Genomic DNA, 25,392 nt, shown 5'->3' with positions numbered 1-25,392 from the left:
AAAGTGACCCTTAGCTTTAATATCAAAGATTCCCAGAGAAGACCATACCTAATCAATCTATAAAACTGTGTTTTTTGAAAAAAGACAAAGCCTGATCCACCTGCTAAACCTTTCATTGCAAACACTAGCTGTCCTATAAATCATATTTGGGTACGACCTGGTACTCCAATATCCCTGCAGACTACACTCCATGCCCCACTTGCTGGGTGAGAGGTCAGGAATGTATTTTAATAATGTATGTGTAAGTGAGGAGGCTCCAGGGGCAGAGGTGGCAGCGGGGCTGCAGCGCTGATGGGGAGAGCAGGGCAGCTCCTTTCCCCACAGGCAAGTGCTTACTGCTCTGTGTGAAAGGAGTCAGACAAAACAGCAACGGGGTCTGTGTGTCACACACTGGAAATGCAGGGCCTCACAGACTACTTTTCCATTAGCAACTCAAAATGAAATGGAATTACATGTTAAAATAACATGCTAAAACCAAACGTTGCTCAAAATGCCATAAGGATAATGAGTTCCTAAATTCTTAGCCCAGCTGGGGTTGTCCAGCGGTTGTCATCTTTTCACTTCGTCCCTCTGCTAGTCTATGCTGTGCAGAAGGAGCAAGAAATTCATTGATCAGCCTGTTTACTGTGTGTGACTGATGTCCTGTAATGGATTCAGCTAACAGGAACCAAATCTGATACTGTCAAATACGATTAGCAGCCAACTGGCAGGTTTGAGCTCTGTCTGAATGCCGAGCGGATAGGGGTCAGTGGGTTTCTTTTGGCATCGTGAGCAGGTTGGTGGTGTTGGATTTCGTATTCCACAATGGTCTCTGAGATTAGTCTGTGCTCTCTGGTGACCTTATTCTTCTCATCAAATTTATATTCAGGTAGCTCTGATTCCTTCTCCCATTTCCTTTGTCTTGTGAGCTCTGTTTCACATATGGAAGAGAAATGCAGAAGGAAAAGCAAAAGATGCTCAACATGCAGTTTTGAAGTGTGAGGTCACCACAGAGTTTCCAGAGTGTGTTTCTAAATTCACTCAGGCCATGGGAGCTCTAAGTGTGTTTGTGTGTCCAAATTGCACCCACAGTATCCTGTACTGTGTCATTTGTTCAATTTTACCTTTAATATAAAACTGCATGCTGCAGAAAACATGTTATATTTAAACTATTGCTTTGCTTTTTAAACCAAAATATTCTTAGCCATCCTAAGGTAACCTCTTTCCAGTTTTGATCTGCAGTGGCTGCAAAGAGCTCTGCTTTCATTACCTTCAGGCTCAGCTACTATTGTGATTAAAACTTAGAATATAAAGTGACTGTCTAGTACAAGGGGTCAATGTTTATTCTCTGAATATTAGTAATGTTTCAAGTAAAAGGGTCAGTTTCCCTGCATGTGACAGAACTTCTCAGCAACACATTATGTTGTCTTCCACTTTGAGGAGAAAAATTTCAGTATTGTATGATACAAGCCTGAGTTATGTGAGAAGTATGATTTGAGGTTTTCCAAGAAGGAGCATTATTCTCATATAGTTTGGGAAGAACGTGGTTGATTATTTTTACTGTTTAGTCTCCTGTCACTTGTAATAACTGTTTTATCCCAATATTATGTATGTTGAATTCTTAAATAAAGTGGTGTTAGATTTCTGAATCTATTTGTACTATTTCTCCTGTGGAAGTGTAGTTTAACTTTTCTAACTTTCCTTCAGTGCTAAACAAAGCTTGTCCTGCATTTCTGAACCCAGGTGGATGCGTTGCGGTTACGTCTGGAAGAGAAGGAGACTATGCTGAACAAGAAGACAAAGCAGATTCAGGAGATGGCAGAGGAGAAGGGGACTCAAGCAGGCGAGATCCATGACCTCAAGGACATGCTGGAGGTGAAGGAACGCAAAGTTAATGTTCTTCAGAAGAAGGTGAGATTGGAGAGCTCTAAGTCAGATAAACACCTCTGGTGCATCTCGATTCCCAAGGCTGTCAAAAAGTCTGAACTAGAATTTGCATTCTGGAGATTAATGTTCGAGTCCATTGATGCAATGGGAATATGATGAAGGATGAATTTCAGTTTGAATTTTTGACAAAAAAAGTAGAATTCAAAACAGAGGTTGTTGCCTTTCAGTGATTGCTTGTGCTGCTTCTGCTTCCATTTTAATATTACCAGTGGCTGAGGCATTTTTATGAGGGCACATCATCTGAAAAATCAGTCCTTTCACACCTAGCAGCACCTTACCAAAGCCACGCTGATTTGAAGCACAGGGCACTGGCTGGCTATGACTTCAGTATGTGACTAAATGAATGAGGGGTTATACCAGTAGAAGCAGCCAGGATGATTTCTCTGTAACCTACTTGGAAAGTTTGGGAAGAACTTTGTGTAACTTTTGTTAGAAATGCTGTTTTTTTCATAATTAATATTTCTTGGGAACTGCTAGAATAGGATAATCAGACTATCCTTCATATCTCTCTGGATAAGAAAATGCAGACCTTATCAGTGAACTGGTGGAGGTCTGGGTGAAAAAAAATGTAGACCCTGTCAGACAAATTAGAGAGGTTTCCCAGAGGACATGGAGTCCTAGAGCAATGGATGTCATTATGGATGATTGTTGGCAAATTGCACACACAGAATATCCCAGTTTTCCTCTACACAGGGTAAAAAGAGAGAAATGTTATTTTGCAATAAATTTTAATTTGAAGAATATTTTTTTCTCTGTATCTTTAGAGAAGCTGTTCTTGGAGCTCTTATTCAATGTATTAGGCTGTGGATGTGGGGTTTTTTGTTGTATTGTTTTCCTAGACCTTTAAACAATTCTGTGGAGTTCTTGTGATATTAATAGTTCAGAATATTGATTAATTTCTGATGCCTGGCCAATGCCTTTTCTTCTTGTCTATAGCCATAAATCATGAGGGCTTAGGTCATGTTCAGCTCTGTTACAGTAAACATCATGTGGGAATTCAAGTTCAGGCATGGACTTTAGCCACAAATAAGTCATTAATAATTCTAGAACAGAGCCCTAATTCCCAGTCTTCACAGTCTCATTTTTTTGACTGTTCATCCTTTTAGAAACGCAAATTTCTGACTTTTGTGCTGTGTTTCTTTTTGTTTTACAAAATTGGCCATGCACCCACCAGACACAGATTGGGATCCCAGCTGAATGTTTAGCCAGGAGGTGGGGAATCTGACATTTGTGTAAATGTTAAATGTCACTGAGGTTGGTTTATTTCCACCTACTCTTACACTGGTTTTTCCCACGTTTTCTTGCTCCACTTGACACTTGAGAATGATCTTTCATTAGATCATTTATAGGCAGCTAAAGGTTCTCTTTTTACCCGTTTTTTAATACTTGTTTTTTTGAGACCACTGTAATGCATATTGAGACAGTTTCATCTTGTGTCTTCACACATCTGACCTGTTTCTTCAGGACCATTCCCTGCTGCTTTCAAGTGAAAGCACCTGGTGTCTTCAGACTGGAAAGAAAGGACCAGGCTTTTAGGTGTGAAGGCTTTGAGGTCCTGTTCTCCCAGATAGCTCCACTGAGATAACACTACCATAACAAACTGCAGTTTGTGGTGTTCTCTAAAGCTGTCTCTGAACTTCTTAAACAAGAACAAAACAAAAAAACCCATCGAAACAAACCACTATAAAATGCTTTGGGCTGAAAGGGACCGTAAAGCCCATCCAGTTCCAATCCCCCCTGCCATGGGCAGGGACACCTTCCACTATCCTGGGTTGCTCCAAGCCCCGTCCAGCCTGGCATTGAATGCTTCCAGGGATGGAGCATCCACAGCTTCTCTGGGCAAGCTGTTCCATGTAAAAGCCATATAACTTATCTGTAGAAAAACATATATTTCCTGCTGCTAACTAGAATCACATGCAGAGATTTGAATTTGCTTTAGCTGGAGGCATTTCCTTTAACATGAACAGTTAAATTGTGCGGGTTGTAAATTCAAAGATTATTTTTTGTTTCTGTAACTAGCTAAACTAGAATATTCTTGTGGAGCATCCAGGTGACAATTCTTTTATCTGAGATTTGTAGTGCAATATGGAATTACTTTTTATTTTTTGTATAGCCTGGGGTAAATAACTAGAAATTCAGGCCTTTAAAGTTCAAGGATTGATGTCTTTAACTCAGATTTTTAGTTACCTGTCTAGACTTGGAATTGAAGACTAGGTGTGGGATTTTCTATAGTTAGGGCTTTTCATTTTCTTGTTCTCTTTAAAATTTTTCCACAGAAAAGCAGAGCTTGAGAATATACCTAAGGAAGGACTGGTCTGATTTTTTAATATGTATTACTGTGGAAGTTATGAGAACTTGCATGAAATCTGTTTCAGGTGCTAGAGAAAAACTATGAATTCTCATTGTTATCTGGTATGTATGGCTGTCCTTTTATGACTGCACACATAGCTATTTCTGCCCTCTGTCTGGAACCTCAGAAGCCTGTAGCTCCTCTCATATAAATATTTGTCTCTTAATCCTTGTAAACTGTGATTTATTTTTTCTGTTCTCGCATTTCTGGAGTGCATCTTCTTAAAGTGCACATCTTGATTTGTGCCTTATCCAAGTGCCATCTTTCAGACCTTCCAGGACTGTTCAGAATTTTATTGCCATAAAAAAAAAAAAATGGAGTCTTTAAACCTTTACCTCCATGCACAATAGTCTTTTTATTCCTCGCTCTGGTTACAAACTGGTATGGTCAGACAGATCAGGTTTTAGTCTTACATTCTAGTTGAAGACCTGAAGGTACAGCTTGAAGTGTCTTCAGAGGTCCTAGATATTATAGATAGTGGTTTGTCTGGGTTTTTCTTTTGCTGGCTTAGTTATCTGATAGTAAATGTTTGTTTTAAGTTTATTGACATGATTTAAATGGTGCTCAGGCATTTTAAGTGAATACAGTGGAAGATCGCGAAAGGCACGTGGTACAAAAAGTGCTTTTCTTGTATAGTGTTAATTAATGTTTTTCTGTGGAAATAATATGTATTTGGAAGCAGCAGTCATGAGAAAGAACAGGGTAAAGGTGTTGGCATGTTGAAGGAATTTAACCAAATTAAGAATTGGATTAGTAGACACTATCCAATCAGTTTTCACCAAGTACTCTTCCCTCAGCAGGTACTCAGATATTTTTGAGGTTGGATTCTAATCAACTAAATTTTGCACACTAATATTTTTTAAGGCTAGGCACAAAGAAAATTGGTAGCAAAAGCTAAAGTGATAAAGATCTGAAAAGAACAGAATTTATTAAAAAATCATTAACTTGCCTAACATGGCCACTTAAGAAGAGTTGTTTGCTTCTTTTGAAATTTAGAGATTGCCTGTACTAGAATGTAGCCACAGTCAGATGGGTATTTGGACCTCATAATTTTTTTATTTTCTGTGACTGTTTTAGATGTGTAATCACCTATTCTGGTGACCATGACAAGGAATTGTTTGGCATGGTGCCCAAAACTGTGCTATCCTAAATTGCTGCTGTTGAAACAAAAAATTACTTAAAATGTACCCTTTATTTTTGGGTCTCTGGATTTATTAACAGACCACCTCATGGTTTGCTTTCTGAACCGTTACCGTGGTTGCGTTGGTTAAAGGAGGTGAACTATAAAGAATACTCTTTAGTCATCCAAAAGTCAAGGTGAAGAAAGAATGAAAGTTTACTGGTTGGTTAGAGTTCAGTTAAAAGACACGGAAGAAGATTATGAACAACAAAGATCTGAAAAATTAACATGACAATTGGCATCATTACTGATACCCAGTAGGCACCAAAATACATTTTCCAGGTTGCTGAGGAAACCACATGCTTCACATTTTAAATCCTGGAGTCTTTCCAGTTCTAAACTCCTACAGTGATGCTGCTTGGTAGTACCTTTATTTTAGACAATAGAAGTAGGGCAAATACTAGAAATTTGGAGACTTTGGCTTTATGTCTGAAAATTTAATGCAAAATCTTAGTTTTATAGAGCTTCAGGATTATTTTTTTCTCATTTCATTGAAAATAGATCTTGCATAAAATCTCATTTAATGTTGTTAGAACTCAAGGCCAGGCGAGAGTGTCTTTGAAAATGAAGTAGGGACCATGCTGGGCAAATTTGAAATCTGAACCTGAAAAACATTAAATGGTGCTTCATTACTCTTTTTGCTACATCTGGCTATCTATGCTGGTAGACAAGGATGAAAAGAAATTAGGGAAAAAAAAAAAATCAGTATTTTGCAATCAAAGCATTTTAGGGAAATAGCATTTGGGACAAAAGATAAGTAATAGTACACTGAAAGGAAAAAAAACCCCAAACCAGGGAATCAATCACCTCTTGCTTTGGGGGTAGGTCATGTTTTGTCTTGGGGAGGGGGGTTAACACTCCCTTCTTTGTGCAATGCAGCTGCAGGCAAATAAAATGCAAGTTTTAGTGTCTGGGCATAGCAGTGTTTCTGGCAGCTCCCCATGCTCTGTGTGATAATTGACCTGTGATAAAGGAAGAGCACAGATTCATTTTTTTCGTTGGTGGCTGTGCTGACTTGTTTAGTTAGGATTTGGGAAGGTTTCCAATGCTCCTGCACTTTTGAATAAGATACGTTGCCTTTCTCCGCCGGACATTAATGTTCTCTGCTTTTCAGAAAACTTAGGAATCAGAATAAATATCTTATGCTTAATGGTGAGAAATATCATGTGGCAGGAGAGAGGGGCTGCAAATGAAATGTGTAACTCAGTTGTTTAAAATCAGTAGTGCTCATAGTTACTACAACAGCAGTGTTGGTTTAGGATTCCTAACCTTGAAGGGCAGTGTTTGTACTTCAAAGTTTATTTTCTGTCTATTCCCTCTTCTCTGAAGTAGGTTTACCTACTCAAACAGCTCCTCTGCTCCAACCTGGAGGAGATGAGAGAGCTCAGAGAAGGAACTGCATTTCCAAACATCTAATTCAGTTTATGCGAGTTTCATCCAAGGTGTGACCTGAACTTGCCTACCAAGCGAGTGAATATATGGTTTTCTAAGAATTCATAAAATGCAGGCTGGACTTGGAGAGATCCCTTTGAGCCTCTCTACGATAGCATTTAGTGCTTAGAAGTCCCACAGTGTCCACACTGTAGGCAATGGCTTGGTCATACTTGCAGCGTGTCCGAGTCTCCATCTGTGCCAGCTGCAGGGCAAGGAATAACTTGGCAGCAAAGGGCACAGACTGTCCCAGCAAAGATGGGCTGCATGTTCATCTTTACAAAGTGTGTGTGCATGTGCCCTCCTATTTCAGACTGGGTAATTTTTTGCTTCTGTAACATTCCTGTGGGCAAGCTTATTCTCTGCTTTTAATGTGCTTGAATCATGAACATTTAAGGAGGAGCACCATATAGGCCCAGCTCATCAGCCCAGATTCTGCAGGGAGGTAAAGGTGGATGTGCTGGACTTTCTGCTCAGCTAGAATTGATGAAAGAGGTACTCTTCTTCAGGAGCTCTGTGGCTTATCCAGCCCAATTACAAGAGTATTTCTCTAAGTCTCTCTCTGTCAGAAAGAGCTGTACTTCTGCTCTTGTTACTCCAGGTCTCAAGTCATGCCACTGTATGGGTTCTAAACCCAGTTCAGAGATTTCAAATGCCACAAAAAAGAACAAACATCCCTGCAGGCTTGTGTCAGCTTCGTTATTAAACCTGACAGATGTGACCTCAAAGATATGTCCTGGAGTGTCATGGGGAACTTGTGTCTCTGTGTCCCTGAAGGGATATCAGACCTCTTCTGCTGCTGCTTTTTCTTTCATTCAGACCTTTCTGTTACAGGCTTGCTGACGACCACTGAACAAAACAAAATTGGAATTTGTGCCTTTTAGAAATTTCTAGAAGCTGTTCTGGCTTACTGGTTACCCTTTGACTCCAAGATGCTACAGTAGCTTCTCTTTTCACCAGTATACTCTCAGAATTGCTTTACCATGTGAGGTGGGATTTTTAGATAATAGTATTATCTTCAGTTAGAGGAATAATAGGAAAAATTAGACAGGCTTTTAATCCCTCATCTCTCTCAAAATACTAGTTGTGGTAGCAATGAAAGTGCCAAAGAAGACTGAAAAGGCTTCATTAAGTGAGTTCAAATTCAGCATAATTATCCTGTGAGGTTTTTTTCCTTTCTGCCATCCAGGTAGGAGGTTAGTTGTTTAATTTCCACGTGGAAAACTAGGACACAACACAGACTTTATTTTCATTTTACAGTGAGCCATGACCACTTTGAAAGTAGGATTCTTGCCCTTCCATTTTGATGTTCCAGTTCTCTGACAACCCATTAAGACCTTTCAGAGTAATTGCAGCCCAGCTCAGGTGGCGTGGTGTGTTGTTGGTTTTTTTTTTCCTTCCTTGAGTAAGATGATATTAGGCCAGGAGAATAGCACAGTTTCTTCATATCACTTTTCAGCTCCTTGCTAGTTTAGTTTTAAAGGTGGCTTATTACCATATAGAGCTTGTTACAGCAGCTTCAGGTAGATCCCAAAGATTCGGTGTCTTTGATTCTTTTGAGCCATATATAATAACGTACATTTTTCTGATTTGGAATATGGATCCTAAAAGGTCCACAGGCTTAGCTTGAAGACAGTATTTTCCATGGCAGATAGTCCATAGTTTGCAGGTGCTGGTAGAGGTGACAGTGTGTTCTCCAGGAATATACTATTTATGCTATTACAGTAATTTTTAGTGCACGGTTATGACTGCTACTGCAGCATCTATGGCAGACAAACCTACTGGATTCAAAATAAGGTTTTATGCCTGCCTATGTTATAATTTAGAATTTTAAGTGGAGAATGTGCTTCTTTATTTTTATATTACCACTTTTTTTGGTGCATTTTGTGATAGCACAATAAAAATTATTATATGTAGCATATGTACCTATATTCCCAGATGTATGCCAATATTCTTTTATAAAATCAAACGTTGCTCTGTGTGCCAAATAGCAAGTCAATTTCCTATTTTGAGAACTAATGTAAGGAATGCTCTCTCCATTTATATGGATGATGTTAAAGAATCTTGCCTGTTGACTTTAGTAAGTAAAGTGCTTGATTGTTTTTTTTCTGAAGTAATCCTTGTAGATAAGGAGGCTCACACAAAGAAAGAAAACAGGCCCATGAGGTTAACGATGTTGGTTCTGTGGTTCAGCTATTGTAGCTGGATAAAGCAGGGTTTTAACTGATGCACACTGCTGTAACAGTGTCACACAAGACTGATAGCAACAGCCCAGTCACAAGAAAACTCCATTGGAGTTTCTGGTATTATCTGAAACCACAACTCAGCAAATCTGTCATATATGGAAGGAACTTTTTTAGTATCCCTCAGAGAGGAGCAGTCACTTTAATATTATGTCCTTTTTGGGCCTTGAGATAACCTCTTGATTGGCAAGACAGGACATTACTCATTGGCAGGGGGACTGACAAATTTGGGTTTCTTGAAGGGATCTGGGAAGACAGCCAACTCTGGGGCCCCTTGCCTTCATTCTGAATTAAACGTGTGGTTTTTCTGGCAAGATAAAGCTAATAAGCTTTGTTGGTGTATTCACTGTCATGCAAGACAAACACAAACTTCCCTATGATTGAAGAGGAAGGAAAACCAAGGGTGTGTCCCATTTTTGAGGTTGCTTACATCAGTCTTCCTCACATGGCTTTTCACTGCTCTCTGGGTTGCAAGGCTTCAGAATTTCCAGCGCTTTGGTCACCAGGCGTTTTCTGCCCCTGGGGGTTTTGTCTGAGCTGTGTCTGGAACAGACATTAGTGATGGTGTTACTCAACTTAGGGATCTTCACTAGAACAAGGAAGGGATAATTTTTCGGTTTAAATCAATAGTTTCCTGGATTCAGGAGTGCATTTTGAACCCACTAGGCTGCACAGTCTTCAAAGCAGGGTCTCTGCACAATATTTATACAGTCATTAGGACTGTCATAAGGCACAAGTGTATAAACAGCTTTCAAATCTATGATTTCAGCCAAAGGATAAGAAAACTGGTCAGCATGGAGTAGTGTCAGCAGAAGAAACTAAGGTTCCTTTGTCTCAGAATAGCATGCATTTGATACTTAGGATGCTCCTCTTCATGATGAAGAGGTTCCAGCGAATGATGGTACTAATTTCAGACATTAGGTTCTTAAAATTTTGGGGGGTCTATGAGTATGGATCACTAACTAATGTGAGAGTTTGATATTTAGTCACCTATCATTGTGTTCTGAAGTAATTCTGTAAGAGCAATGATAACTAAATACTGAAAAATACACACACACATTCATGTTTAGTATTTACAGCATGACTTCCTAATCCCTCCCTATTCATCACTCCATATCCTTTCTAGGAGAATGAAGCAGGACAATCACAGTTCACTGGCCACGTTTTACACTGGGATTAGAAGCATCCCTCCTTTCCGGAGCTCTTCCCTCAGGGTTAGAACAGTTTTAGTTTACAGTGTATCTTTGATCATAATAAATCAATGATTTGGGCAAAGTAATTCAGTGTCTGAATCGTAATTTAATTTAAAATCTTTGTTCAAGTTGTACAGCTTTCTGCTTGAGCGATCCTGAATGATAATGTAAATGGAGTTTAGTTTGCTGTGAGGATTTCCTTTATAATCTACATTAAATCCCATGTTCCCATCCTGCCCATTGGTCTGCCTCAGTGGTTGGTCTTTTCTGCTCCCTGATTTCCATTCTTGGCTATCTCAGTGCTCTGAGGAGTTAAGAGTTTCCTCTCTTTGTGTCTTTTCTTGCCCCCTTTTTTTCTGCACTGAGGGTGTGATATGTAGCACTGTACTGTGTGTCTCTAAGCAGGGGGCTATCAGTATTACAGTATCCTTACTCTGTGTAGAACCAAAACCAAAATCTCAAGCAAGTCAGGAAAACATCATCAGTATTGCTGAGTAAAGGAGATCAAGTTGCCATAGGATGAAGACAGTCTATTTCACAATAAGTATCAATGAAATACAGCACATGGTTTATCCAAGTAAAGAAGTTTCATTGTTAGTGTGGAAACTTTTTCACTTTACACTTCTAAAATGTTACTTTAAGTGTTAACCTTGTGAACCTTGAGATGTTCTAAAAGCAGTGTCGCAACTTGTTAGTTTTATTCTGCTTCTTACAAAATAGAGTATCAGATCTAACTTAACAATTCCTAGGTCCAATTTTCCCCCTAGTTTTATCAGCCTTGCACAGTAAAGTACTTTTGGTTTTCCTTTTTTTGAACATTTGGGAACCATCAATATGAAATTACTCCAATTTCTGGTATTTGTGTTCTCTCTGTAATGAACTTTCCTAAGTCAAATCTGTGCACATTTTTGTCAAAGCCTATTCAGAGACTTGGAACAGGAGTGAGTAAATGTCCCCAGAATAGTTGGGTTTTTAATCCTTTTGTGTTTGGTAGGTCGTAGGAGTAAAACTTTGGAAAACACAGTCTTAGAGACTGCTTCATAATGTCAGGACACAGCTGAAAGGAGAATTACCATGATGTTATTCTGCATGGTTAGGCCAGAATTTTAACAAAATGGACGTTATTCTTAATTAGATTGGGAAGTTAATTACCAGATGATTTCAATTATGGTTCTCAGTATAATGACATTTTAGTATAAATGAAATAAATGAGTAATATCTAAACTTCATTGAAGAGGAGAAACAGAGTTTAAACTATTTTTTTTTTTTTTTTGCTATTTATGATAGCAGTGTTTTGTTTTGAATTCCATGTGGGAATGAAAGTATCACACTCAAGTTGGAACCAACAAATTGTCCTAAAGAACAACCAAGGTTGAAATCTTAGTGGTGGATAATGGCTGCAGTCTCTTACCTGATGAATACCAACAAAAGGGGTCACCCAGAGAAGCTCTAAGATAAACCAGTGATAGAGAATTTTCAATGGATTATGTAATTAACCATATGTAACCAACCAACTGGCTCACATATTGCTGAATCAAATATCTTATGAGCAGGTTTTACACCTTTGTAATTTGACTGCATTTTACATGAAATGTTGTCCATTCATATTAATATCTGTATGCATTGAGACACAGCCACTATCAGTGGGCCAGGAAGAATGCCTCAGGTCAGACCCCTGCCTTGTACTGACCAGCATCCATGGAAGGATTTTGTGGTTCAAAGGCTCTGCTTTTAACTGGGTTAGGCTATTGATACTGTTGAACCTCCTCAGAATGAAGCAACTCCTCAACTAAATTTAACTGGTTTACAGCTGTCTAAGGATGTGAGTCATTGCTAATGTGTAATATTTTCTAGGCAGTGCTTTGGAACTGAGACAACGCTTAAGAACAACATATACATTAGCTCCCCTGAAAATGTGAATTTCGGGACATTTACCAACTCAAAAATCAGTTTTAACTCTTGGGGTCCTAATTTTTATTTTTTTTTCCGCCTGATTTGAATTGTGCTGGAGTGTCTTTAGAAGCTTGTAAGGAAAATGCCTCTCAGTATCAGTTTTCAGAAATAGCAAACTTTAGTGACAGGATTGTGTTAGGTTTGAAGGAAATTCAAGCTATTTATTAGCAGAAGAGAAGGATTGCAAACATGATAGTAACATTTTGAGAATATGATTTGAAAGATCTGGTTTAAATACTGCTTGTTATAGGGAATGTGACAGTACAGAAAAAACCTTTGCTATTCCGGAGGTACTAGAATTACAGTTCACTTTATGGTGACTGTTCTTAGTTCTGCTTTGCAGTGATCTGTCAGCAAACTGGTGCTACCAGAGGTTGGCTGGGTATGCAAAAGAAAGGAGGACAAAGGAAAATGAAGGGATAGAAATAGATGTCCTTAGAGATTATTTACGTAAACATAGATTAACTGTTTTTCTGGCTGGTATAAATCTACTCACAAAGCACCCTTGTATGAAAAGGCAATGGAAAGAGAATAGTCTGTTGGATCAATGTCAATTCTTTGTTGCTCCTTTACTAGAGGTACAAAAAAATTAACTGTCTATACAAGTTAGGTCAATTTTTCTTGAATCAGCACTTCTTCCTGCACACCATTCTTTTCTCAAGTCAACCAGATTGCAAGCTTAGGTCAAGAATAAAGCATTAATTTCATGAAGTGTCCTGCAATTCCTAGATTTTTTTTTTCCTCTGTCTGCAAGTTGCTTCCTTTTGAAGCAGTAGCAATGTGCCTGTTTGTGATCCATATATTTATTTGACAATTAAGGTTTTGCTTTAAGTAGAAATCACAAAAGTAAGTTCTTTGTCCTTTCTAAGCTGCATAGCAACAAAATACTTTATTTGAAAGCTAAACACTGGAGAGCTTTATGCTAATTTCAAAGGACTTTTTGCAGATTAGAGATCACAAGAGTAAAAATGACAAAAGGATTTTATTACCTGGAAAAGCAAACAACTTTGTTGGTTTTTCTTTTTTTAATTGGGAGCTCATTTGACTTTCAACTGGGCCCTGTGTAGCAGTTCATCAGGATGATTGTGTAAGATATGCCAGAATGCTGGAGTTCAGCCATTTTAAATTCACTTTTAGTCCTGTCCTCCTCTATGCTCACCTCACCCTTTCTAGCCTGGTTCTTTTTGTTAAGGCACCTTTATGTTCCTTTGTTAGCCCATGTAAGACTCCCTGTATCAGTTCAAGGTGTTACAAAATTCTACTATTTTAAATTCAGCAACATCAGGACATTTCCAAAGTGCACAGTATTCCAGTGTGATGTTGCAAAGACAGTAATGTTCCAGGTAAGCAGCAAAGTAGAAGAGCAGTAAAAAGAAAACTTTATTGGGAAGCAGAATAAAAGTTAATCCAGTCTTCCCTGGGATGGTTTTTGGTATGATGGTTCAAGAACAAGAATCTCTGAATATTACTTGACAACAATGTGACCATGTTCATGTTGGTTGGATCTAAAAGTAAAAAAAGCATACTGAGTGCAGCTGAACTTTGGAAGGAACCCTGATTTGCATTTGCCAAAATTTTACTGAAAAAATGGAAAATGGTTTTGATCTGTCCTGAACTTTAAAACAACTTAAAAATCTCACCCTTGTGAGAAGTCATGCTTTGCCTAAAGCTTTGCATTGTTGCTAGTCTTGGGAATTTAACCTTTAAAATTAATAGCAGGAACATTATTTCAGTGTAATGATTCAGTACAGTAATAGGAGTGCTATTCACTTGTGTGACAGACCTTCCTTCTCACACTCACAGGATTTGTAATGCTAAATTAAATGCAGATTTTTGCAATCCATGCAGGACTCTTCTAGTGGTACTTCTGCAGGATTTGCAATAGGAAGACAATTATAATGGTGAGGTTTTCAGTGTGACACTGATAAAACTGGAGCTTAATCTCAGAAGTCTGACCAGATACCTGCTTACAGACTTCCATTATCTTCTCCAAACATGGCTTTCAGAAATACAGTAGTGATTATAAATCCAGTAGTACAGCTTTTGTGAACAGTCTCCAAGGACTTAAGGTGATTTCTCAGTAACCTCTTACCCTTTCCCCTGAAGCAGTATTTTTTAAAATGGTTTTTATGTGATCATGTCTGTTTTAATTGTTATGTTGTCATTTTGATTTTGATGCAAGCCCATATTTTTCAGCTTCTCAAATACTGTGGGACTCCAGCAATTCAAGTATGACTGTAGGCTCTCCAATTTTTATTATTATATTAGTAATTTTACTTTAAAGGGAGTGGCATGTCTCCACCTAGACAGAGCTATAGCTGTTCTATCATCACGTGCCTGCTTACTCACCCACTCTCCCTTCCAAAAATGCTTCTTTTGTCCTCATGTTAATGTTCCTGATGTGGAAAGAAACATTTCTGCCTGTGATAGGTGATAATCCATCATCTCCTTGTGGTCATCGACCCTGGTGCTGGGGTGACCAATAGTGCCTTTACAAAACCAATGAAGAACTGTTTGGAAATGTAACATCTTATGTGAAGTTGTTGTTTATTTGGATGGCTGTGCCACAGGAATGGAAGAGAAACCTTCTGAAACCCATCTGATTATTGAGATCCTATTTACAGTGCTGCTCCCCCCAGAGGAAGGCTAGGATCAAAAAAGTGGAAGGCTACACAGAACCCTGAGATACTCTTTTGCACATCTGCTCCTATACTACACTGAAGGAATACTGTCAAGTGTTAAATTGATTGTGGAAGAGGTTTAATGACCAGTTCACAAACCCACTTCATTTATTCAGAAGTCACTGATAGAATAGAAATTGTTTTTGAAGTGTTCAATTTCCTCATGCCCCAGGACATGGCAAGAGGGTGGATGCTGTCTCTGAGGAAGAATTTCTTGGCTGAAGCATGATATGCAGGATCCTCTAACTAGAGGAATCTGGGAATCTAGTGGCCTTGATGGATATTTAACTAGATGTGTTTTGTTTGAATCCCTGGGCTTTTTTTAATTTGCATCTGCGTGGGCTTTTCACTGAGTCTGTATTTGCAAGAAGTAGAATGCTTCCTTGCCTTTGGAGCAGAATGCCAGAGGAAGCTTCTCCTGCCTCTGCTCCTGTGCGTCAGGGCTGGGAGGCAAAATAATTAGTTCCACACAACTAAGAATAAATCACCCAAGCTGAAACATGATAGTGCCTGACAACTGGTAATGTTGGAGAAAACATTCCAGTAAATCATTATTGACGAGAAAATCGGTGTGCAGAGCAGATGATTCCAGTGTAGCCAGGTGTACCTTTACACTACGGATAGCGTTGCTAACTTAGCCACAGATTGCTGTCTTTAGCCTGCAAAATAAGTAAATATAGCAAGAAAAAAGATTGTTAATAATGAAAAATAGTATATACTTTTTATTTCTGGTTTTTGGCTTTTTTACAAATATGGTACAGTAATACATATACATACACACACACATATATATATATTCCTTAGGTTTGTGGAACATTTCAGAGGAGATTCGTCATCTCTGAGTATTCAAGAGTAAACAGTGCTCATTCAATCCTTGTGCCTCTCTGTGTTCCACAGGGCTTGGAGATTCCATCCAGGTTTATTATACCTTTTCTTTGGTAGAAAAGAGGCCCTGTTTTGGTTACCTGTTTCATTTTCATCAGTTATTTGAGAATTTGTTCAGAATTGCTTTTTTTTTTTTTTTTTTTGGGTTTTGTTTTGTTTTGGTTTTTTTGTTAGGACTGTATTGTGTATTCTTTTTTGAACGGATTCTCAAACTACTTGCAAGGACATAAGAGCAAATTTCTTCATTAATGAACTATATGGACAGAGTGCAGACCATTTGCTTTCTTCAGATTATATCACTGTGGAGAGCTTATACTTATTATTTGGAACAGTATTGCAGATTTAGGAGAAAAATGGAATAAAGGCAATTTATTGTTGAGTGTGATTTCATAGGGAAATTTTGCATCTATTATTACAGAACTATTTCAGTTTTGACCCATTAAGCCAGTTCCAGTTTTCTGTAGTCTAAGGGCCAGGTCCTTCAGTTATCTGACACTGCAAAAGGCACAGCTGGAGCTACAGTGGGGTTTTTAGGTAGTGCCTATATATGACTTGGAATATTTTGGCATACCTGCTGTTCCCTCAGTGACAACGAACCCCATCATTCATTGTTCCAGACTGAAAAATATGCAGAGAGACTGAAAGAACAGACAGGTTCATGCTTTATACATGGTTTGGGTGGATTTTAATCCCAGGGGGTGCAGTTGCAGCAGGGAGGTGCAGCAGTCATACATAGTGCTGTCATACAGCTGTCATCTTGCTCTGGTCACAGCAAACAGTGGGATTGAAACACGAAAATGCACACTGGGCTTGTGCAAATAATGCTTGTGCTGCCTTGGTAAGCACCTTAATACATGCTGAAGCTGAATTATTTAGCTGCCTCTTGTGTATGGTTTGCTCAGAGCAGAAAGCCACTCTGCACTGTCCCCTCTTCAGCCAGTCAGAGCCTTTGGCGAGAATGTTTCTCCTCCAGAAGTAAACACGAGTCTAAGAATAGCTCAGCCTTCTTTGTAGTATATTTTCATGGTTGGCTGTCTAAACAGCCAGCCTGTCTAGACAGCTGATGACACTGGGAGCTGCTGAAGTCAAAAGCAGCTACTCTTGGGCAGGTTGCCTCCTCGGCAGCCCTGTGTGTGGGCACCTGAACTTTTCAGTAAGAGCTAGTGGGGCTCTGTCTGAAGCTCCATGGGCTGCAAGTGTATGCTAACAAGGCATTAAACAACAGATATCAGTGTATCAAAAAGGAATTTTCAATTCTTACAGTTTTTTCTGACTGACATGAAATGTCTCTGGTTATGGTTTTTTTGGTGCTCTTTGATTTTGTTTTCTAATGTCATTTGTGTTGTGCCCAAATTCAGTTTTGAGCATAACTTGGACGCCTGATACTTCTTTTTCTAACAGAAATTAGCGGCAAAGATAAACCAATCCCCATGTCCTACCGTGTTCCAGATGTAATTTCAATAGAGATGGCAAAATGGTAGTGTACGAGTCTACAGAGCCATTTGCTCTGTAATCACAGAAACTCCGTTTTTCCAGGGTTGAAGAATAAAACCTGAGTATAGTTGCTGTATTTCCCGTAACCAAGCAGCTGCTAACTGCTGTTCAAGAGGTGAAACAAAAGGCTAGTTAATGCTTTAATTTATCAACATGAATACGGTGCTAGGTAGCCTTTAGGGTTGTCTGGTTGCAGTATTTCTTACAAATGTCTTTGAAAGAGCATCTTGCTGCAAGTGTTTTGGAGTCGGGTACCTTACATGCCACGTGTCATTCATTAGTTTATGATGTGCATTTGCTGATGCCAGAACAACTTGTCAGAACAACACAAAAAGGAAGCAACTGAGAAATCTATGTACACTTTACTCCTCTGTTGATAAATTTGTTTTTGATGGGTTATCATCATGTTAATGTGTCTGTTTCTTTTGATGCATAATTATATGCATAAAAGGGGGTTGGCATTAGGTCTTCTCAGTGTATCAAAAGATATATTCAGAACTGATAAATAGATGGAATTTTACACCTACAGAAAACAAGGCTGAGACATTTTCTACCGAGGGAATGGCACTTTGTGATAGTCCATCACATAGCAAGCCACCATGTAAGATGAACAAGCAACTTGCCAGTGTGGCAAAAAATATGATGGTACCAAAGAAAATACTTAAAACAATACTTACTTCTTCACAACTTTTTAATTATCACGTGCTTTTTTTAGTTTACATATGCAGTAAGGTTTTTGTCAGCTTCTTTCCTTCCTTGATGTGTTTCTTTGCTAATGTGTTGATCATCCTTCTGTGACAGTGTCCAACATCCTCAGAAATTTGGAACAATAGCTTTTCATTATGTTATTCTTGTGACTTACTGTTCAGACTTTCTGGCTCTGAATTTCTTCCTGATAGTTGGAAAGATTACCAATTTCTTGGTTTTTTGATGGTTTTGGTTACAGTACTTGATGTTTTGAGGTGGGATTGTAAGAATTAGACCTCATTTGCTGTAAGAATCATTTTAATCATTTAATATATCCTGAGATGATTTTGGATGGTTTTGCTTGCTGTTGTCTTTAAAATTTACTCCTTTTCTTCAAGATTGAAAATCTTCAAGAACAGCTGAGAGACAAGGAGAAGCAGATGAGCAGCTTAAAGGATCGAGTGAAATCCTTGCAGGCCGACACCACGAACACTGACACTGCCTTGACCACGCTGGAAGAAGCGCTGGCAGAGAAGGTGGGTGCGGAGAGCCCGGGCGGTGCCCTCGGGAGCGGCTCCGCTGCCGGTGCCCGGTGTGCGGGCGGTGCGCGGTGCGCGGGCGGTGCCCGGTGCGCGGGCGGTGTGCGGTGCGCGGGCGGTGCGCGGGCGGTGCCCGGTGCGGAGGCGGTGCGCGGGCGGTGCGCGGTGCGCGGGCGGTGTGCGGTGTGCGGTGCGCGGGCGGTGCCCGGTGCGGAGGCGGTGCGCGGGCGGTGCGCGGTGCGCGGGCGGTGTGCGGTGCCCGGTGCGGGGGCGGTGCCCGGTGCGGGGGCGGTGCGCGGTGCGGAGGCGGTGCCCGGTGCGCGGGCGGTGCCCGGTGCGGGGGCGGTGCGCGGTGCGCGGGCGGTGTGCGGTGCGCGGGCGGTGCGCGGTGCCCGGTGCGGGGGCGGTGCCCGGTGCGGGGGCGGTGCCCGGTGCCCGGTGCGGAGGCGGTGCCGGGCTGCACGGGCGGTGCGCGGTGCGCGGTGCCCGGTGCGGAGGCGGTGCCCGGTGCCCAGTGCGGTGCCCGGTGCGGGGGCGGTGCGCGGTACCCGGTGCGGTGCCCGGTGCCCGGTGCCCGGTGCGGGGGCGGTGCCCGGTGCCCGGTGCGGTGCCCGGTGCGGAGGCGGTGCCGGGCTGCGCGGGCGGTGCGCGTGCAGGGCGCGGTGCGCGTGCAGGGCGGGCCGGCCGCGGCCCCGGCGGCGCGCGCTCCGCGCTAGGGGGCGCTGCAGGACGCGCCCCTGAGGCGGGGACGGCGGCGTTGCCGGGCTGGAGCCGCGGGGATCGTCCTGATCAATTGACGCTTTTTAATGCTCGATTTTCGGGAGACTTCCCCATTCTGTTTTGGTGGGACAACTTTTTTGGAGTAACTATATGTGTTTTTCTCGTGATTCCCAGAGAAGCAGGGCTATAGCTCCTTTAGTCTGTCAGAGTCTATGACCTATGGTTAAACTTTACCTGAGTTTGGGGAATTTGCTTGCATCCCTTCAGATTCCAAGATAACCAAAGCTCCATTGATACCTGGTCACTCAAAAGTTATTTTGTTGCCTTTTCTTACTGTATATAAATTCCAGTGTCTCAGAGGCACTACACCCCTTCTTCTCTGAAGGACCACAGATTTAACTGTACATTTTAGAAAAAAATAAGATTTAAATAAGCCAGGAATCAATATGTAATACGTCCTGGTTTAGTTTAATTTTGATAATCAGAACCAGATGAATTGGGTTGCATTGTGACAGCACTGTGAACTTTGAGAGATCCAGACATTCACAGTATTGAATCCAGTATTCACAGTGCTGCAGGTATTTCACAGCAGTGAGTCCATAGATTTCTCCTTCTTGAGGATCTCTACAACTCAAAACTTCCTCAAGAAGTTTTCTCCTTCTTGAGGATCTCTACAACTGTAAAGAAAAAAAAATGGCAATAAACTCCTTCTCCTCGTTTAAAGTGTGTCAGAAGTGTTGTGATAAGAAGCCTTAGAAGTTGAATTGACTAAGGGGGATTTCCTTCACAGAGTGCTCTCTTTTGTCAGGAAAAGACCATTGAGCGTTTAAAGGAGCAGCGTGACAGAGATGAACGAGAAAAACAGGAAGAGATCGACAACTACAAGAAAGACATTAAGGACCTGAAAGAAAGAGTCAGCATTTTACAAGGAGATCTCACAGAGAAAGAGGTTGACCAGCAACACGAATCTATTGTGATAGAATTATTTGTTGTCTATGTTTGTGTTACATTTGAGATGAAGAAAACTGTTCCTTTATAGTAATTGTCCTTCAACAAAGCTGATCTGGTAAAATACATCATTTGAGAATTTGCAAAGCATCAGTGTTTCAGAACCACCTGTCCAGGGATAGCGGCCATCCCCTTGTTTGCAGCAGTTAATCTTATTAGTAGTGACTGACTGATGGTCAGTGATGGCATTGACTGGAGCTGTGCTTAGAGACCACAGAAGGCTGAGAACAAGCCCTGTCTAAATGTGGGGAGGAAAGAGCAGAGGCTGATCAAAGCTATGAGTGCCAAAAGCATGAGGATAATGTTTGTTCCTTTATGCAAACAACACAGCTAGTTTTTTAGACTCACGAGTCTTTTTTTGATTAATTGATTGTTGGTAATGAGCCAGTTGGCTAGACAAATTACCTTAATTATATGAGAGAAATAGAAATGTTCTGTTTCTCTCATGTACTTACAATCTTTTTTTAAAACTCAGTCAAAGTAAAACAATACAAAAATATGTACCCGAAATGTACTAAGATTCTGTCTACACAGAAGTCAGCGTTTGACAGGGAAAAAGAAACAACACAAAAATGGTTTAGAAAGAAAGAAGTTGAGATGTCTTTTGGAGTAAGATGGCATGAATCAGTTTTACCCCATGGAAGCTGTATACAGAAAAGCTTTCAACTCTCCCAGTGGCTAAATCTTCTAACCACATGTGATTCTAATACTATTTTATTGAAAACCAGTTTTTCTTAAACATGACTGTCACAGGGGCACAAGTTCCAGTTTACAGAATTGTCCATCTTTAAAAATTATTTTAAAATTAATTTAGACAAGGTTTTATTTTGATCCTGAAAGCCTGAATTAATGCAAGTGATCTTAAGTCAGTGACATAAACATCCTGAAAAAATATGTTGGTCTAAATTAGATCCTGAACATACTGTGAAGGGATAGGAGGAAAAGAAAGACAGAATTGAAACCAGCTATTGCACTTACTTGATAATTATTTCACATCTTTTAATTTAGACATCATTACTGGATCTTAAGGAACATGCTTCATCATTAGCTTCATCAGGACTGAAGAAAGATTCAAGACTCAAGACACTGGAAATTGCATTAGAACAGAAAAAGGAAGAATGTTTGAAGATGGAAACACAGTTGAAGAAGGTAATCTTAGTTCATATTTATATATGTGTTGCAAGCATACAGTTCTAAACACATTGCCCATGACTACAAAGAAAACTTTGGGTCTTAAGAGCAAATTCTGTGAATTTCTTTTCAGCAAGAAGTGTGAACGTGTGTCCATGCAAGCCATATTACCAGCTAAGCCTATCAGAAAGTAACTTTCAGGCACTTGTGCTAAGTTTGAATTTCACTTACATGCAGTAACAGTGCTGTTGGCTGTTTTGTTAACAAGTACTAAGAATTTAAGGCTTAGTCTGCTTCAGTACAATTCATAGCAGCAATTGTGCCCTTAACTTGATGTAACAGCTAAAAAAATAACACCTGAACATTTCACATATCAATTATCAATGCTTATGGGTGTTAATGTTAATATGATTTCACATATCAATTATCAATGCTTATGGTTGGCCCTGCCCAGAGGAAAGCATAAAAACAAATGAAAAGAATGTGCCACCAGTGAAGTGTGTGATTTTGAGTCATCAGTTAAGACTTGTTTAGAATTCCTGTTGTGTGGGTGCGAGGTGGGTGTTAATGCCACTGAGAACTGTAAATGAAACTGCATATGCATATCTACACCCATATTTGTCCTTTTTCATTCTATCACACAGCATCAACTATTCTGTTATTCAGCATCAACAGAGCACAGTAGCAAGAAAAGATAGCTGTACACATTTAATAGCTCTCACAGGCTGTTTTCAGTGGGTATTTCAGAAGACCTGAAGGACCCTTTCATTGAAATCTCTGCCATGAGTTGCAGTTTCATCCTGCATTACTGGTAATGAGTTGACAAATCTATTGTAGTTAAGATTTACCAGAGGTTATTAGAGCATCTTGTCATTCAGAGAAGCTACCTAAATCATTGTCAGGATGGTTTCGGTTCTACAACCAAAAAAAATCTGATAGCCTACCGTTACCTATGTGGAATAACTTGTAGTTACTCAAGAAAATATAGTTAACATTCACTTGAATATGTTTTATACCTGTAGTAAATTTACATATTTCCTTAATAACCTTCTTTCCAACTGTTTTTATTTTCTCAATGGGTTTTATTGTAGCTTGCACAGAAGTAAAAAAAATATTTTTAAAGGCTTTCACTTTTTAAATGCATTGCAGATATTTATTCAGGCAGTTTGACATTTTCAAGATGGATTAGTTCCTTCTCATCCTTGGAATAATTATGACAGATAATCCAGGTCCATTTTAAAGCTTCTAAAAACTCAGTTTTACACATCTGCATTGTTAACAATTGCAAATAATTGCCATAATTAACCTTAAAACTAATGGCTACGTAAGAGCATTCAGTTTAAAACTGAATTAGAGGTTCATTCTATTGAGTTTTTCATTATCTTAGTGCAGATTTTCATGAGAGACATGCAGGAAGGAAGTTCTCATGTAGCTCTTACGAGTAAATGGCTAAAAGCTTTTTATTTTAGGTTGCTTCCCTCACGGTTTGAATGGAGATGTGTCTAACATCAATCTTCTTTCCCTTGCCTCGTATTCCCAGTGAACAGTTTGAGTACTTTCAGTTAAATCTATTAGCTCTAGAAGTAAAGCTGGCAGAAGAGACTGGACTACTGTTACGCCATTAAATAAAAAAGAATTGGGTAGTCCTTGCAAAAAACTCATGCTAACCCCCAAACAGTGAGCCTCAGAGAAATCATGAACCATGCAAGCTTCCACTTTTTCTGTAAAAGGGATTTAACTTTACACTAAACAAAAATACTAACCGAGTGGAGCACAAGGGTGCTGAAAAGTTGTCGATATATTTTTAGTTCGGTGTCAGTCTCCAGTGTCTCACTTGAAGTATCCACTTCTTGTTGTCACTATTGCTCTTCTCACTAATAACTATTTTATATTGATCCTTGACTTAGCAACTAAAACTGCAGTGTTTGTCATATTCGGGGTTGTTTTTTCAAATAATAATACCATGGTTATGCAAATCTGGTTGCTTAATGTTCTAATTATTCTACATTTGCTGCTTCTGTGCTGAATTGTCGTCCTGCTGCCAGCAGGAGATGCAGTGGGAGATTCTGAAGGCTGAAAGCAACTCATAAATTCCTGTTGAGTTTACATGGCCTGGTGTCCTGTCTTCATTCTGGCTGAGATGGAGTCATTAGAGGCAAATCACACACAGGAGGTTCTCTCCCTGTTTATCTGTGAAGTGCTATTATGCTCTGTGGTGGTTTTTCTTTTCTTTAGGAAACTCTTTTTCCAAACTTGTATTTTAATGTATTAGTTTTACAGTGAATAAATTTTCCTTTAGTTGTTGTTCTTCAGGATATTCTTTTCCCAGTGTTTTCTGTCTTGTCTTTCCCAGCCAGTGTACTTTGTTTCATTTTGTTTTTATAATCTGGGAGAGACCAACTAATATTAGAAGTTTTCCAGGAAAGATGGGTGGATTTTTGTCCATCTTCATTTCCAGTGCATAGTTTTTCTCCCTATAGATATGCTCGTTATTTTTAGGGAGAAGAAAGAGTCCAAAACCATATGTTAACAAACTTCCCCTTGCTGCAGTTCTAGGAAGTTTTCATCAGAAAATGTTACCACTGATTCCCTGCCAGGAAAATACCTCTAGATTCAATAGGCTCCCACAGAGGTTGCTTTTTTCCCTGCTGTGGTGCTCTTTCTTCAAATTCAGGAGGATAGTATCTTTCAAAAAGCAGGGAAAAAAAGGACTGAATGAAGCGTTGATCCAAATTCTACCTTTCCCAAGAATTAGCTTGGCTAGTCTAATACAGGCTCTGCTGCTTTTTATTTTTGTGAACATGGATTTGCTCCCACAACTGAAAATATTGCTGATAATATTGGTAGATGAGACTGTTTTTTGTTCTCAGCTGATGTATTTTTTTTCAAAGAAGGGGCAAAAAATGATGCATTCGACTTAGAAAGAAAAGGGCTACCACGGAAATCAGGATGTCTCGTAACAATAAAAGTAAAGACCCAGCAGTTGTGTTCAGCATTCAGATAGTGTCAGTTACTGAATTAGTTTTCTAAACCATTCAGCCGTCTTGAAATTGATTCAAGGGAAGCACTAGGAATCAAAGTCCTTCTCAATCTGTGAAACTCATCTGTAAACCCAAACAAAGAACTACAATTAAATATGTGGGGGCTGGACAAATGCGTTACACTGAAAAAATCAAGAGGAGATTTGGAACTTGCATGAGAGTAACTCTGCACGTTTCTCATGTTCCGAAAGCTGATTAGTAATGCATGCTAAAACCACTAATTAAGATTCTGTCGTCTTAGTAAATTAATGTTGCAGTTGTTATTTTAAATTCTTTTCTTGTTGCATCTTTTCTTTTTCTCTTTCACACTGTTCCTATCCCAAATTTTCTCCATCTTTTCCTATCTTCTTTCTCCCTTCAGCACCCTGAAGTTTTATTGAGTCATCCATCCAAGCTAGTAAGTTCCCTGGCAATCTGAGAGGCTGTTGCCAGCACATTTAATTTTTTATGTTGCATGTGTATTCCTGTGCTTTTATAGTGGGGCCTACACAGAGTGTACTGGTGAATTACTTTAGTAGTGGGTATGGATAGTATGGATACAAACAAAAAGCAGTGGGATGTCTGACCAGTTGTGTTCAAAAAAGCTTTCTGAGATGTTTTCACTGTTTGACTGCCTTGGTCTAACTGCATTTTTGTTTGGACAGCTTAATTTTGTGTCAGTGTTTTTGTTTCCCTTTGCTGCCAGTGCTTGAAATGTCCTGTAGCTTTTCTGTCATCTCCATTGTCTGTGCATTTTCAGAGCAAGAAGGTAGAATTTCCATGCAAATCAAGCTTCTTGCGTGAAAGCATTCTGTAACACTGGGTACAGCAGCACATTCGAAATAACAACTAAGTTACAGCAAGTGAAAGATTGCTTAGAAACTTGTGTAACCATTAAGCTCGCTGGTACTATGTCAGTTTAATTTTGGATCCTATTTCCAGCCTCCTGTT

At 39.8% G+C, this 25,392-nt stretch overlaps 1 protein-coding gene across 14 annotated transcripts in view; it reads left to right on the top strand.

Annotated features, from left to right (window-relative positions):
* The window catches only part of ERC1 (ELKS/RAB6-interacting/CAST family member 1), a 282,238-nt gene that overhangs the window by 85,058 nt on the left and 171,788 nt on the right, over nucleotides 1-25,392 (top strand). For 8 of the 14 annotated variants that reach the window (XM_039570269.1, XM_039570266.1, XM_039570272.1 and 5 more), the window contains 5 exons: nucleotides 1,723-1,890; nucleotides 18,422-18,559; nucleotides 20,091-20,231; nucleotides 21,299-21,439; nucleotides 24,824-24,859. In XM_039570269.1, the coding sequence (XP_039426203.1) occupies nucleotides 1,723-1,890; nucleotides 18,422-18,559; nucleotides 20,091-20,231; nucleotides 21,299-21,439; nucleotides 24,824-24,859 (624 nt within the window). The remainder of the gene's footprint in view (nucleotides 1-1,722; nucleotides 1,891-18,421; nucleotides 18,560-20,090; nucleotides 20,232-21,298; nucleotides 21,440-24,823; nucleotides 24,860-25,392) is intronic. The other 6 variants (XM_039570271.1, XM_039570277.1, XM_039570270.1 and 3 more) reach the window with 1 other exon arrangement.

Source organism: Corvus cornix, chromosome 1A (genome assembly GCF_000738735.6).
Source record: "Corvus cornix cornix isolate S_Up_H32 chromosome 1A, ASM73873v5, whole genome shotgun sequence".
Taxonomy (NCBI): domain Eukaryota; kingdom Metazoa; phylum Chordata; class Aves; order Passeriformes; family Corvidae; genus Corvus; species Corvus cornix.
This window is presented reverse-complemented; position numbering and strand designations above follow the sequence as displayed.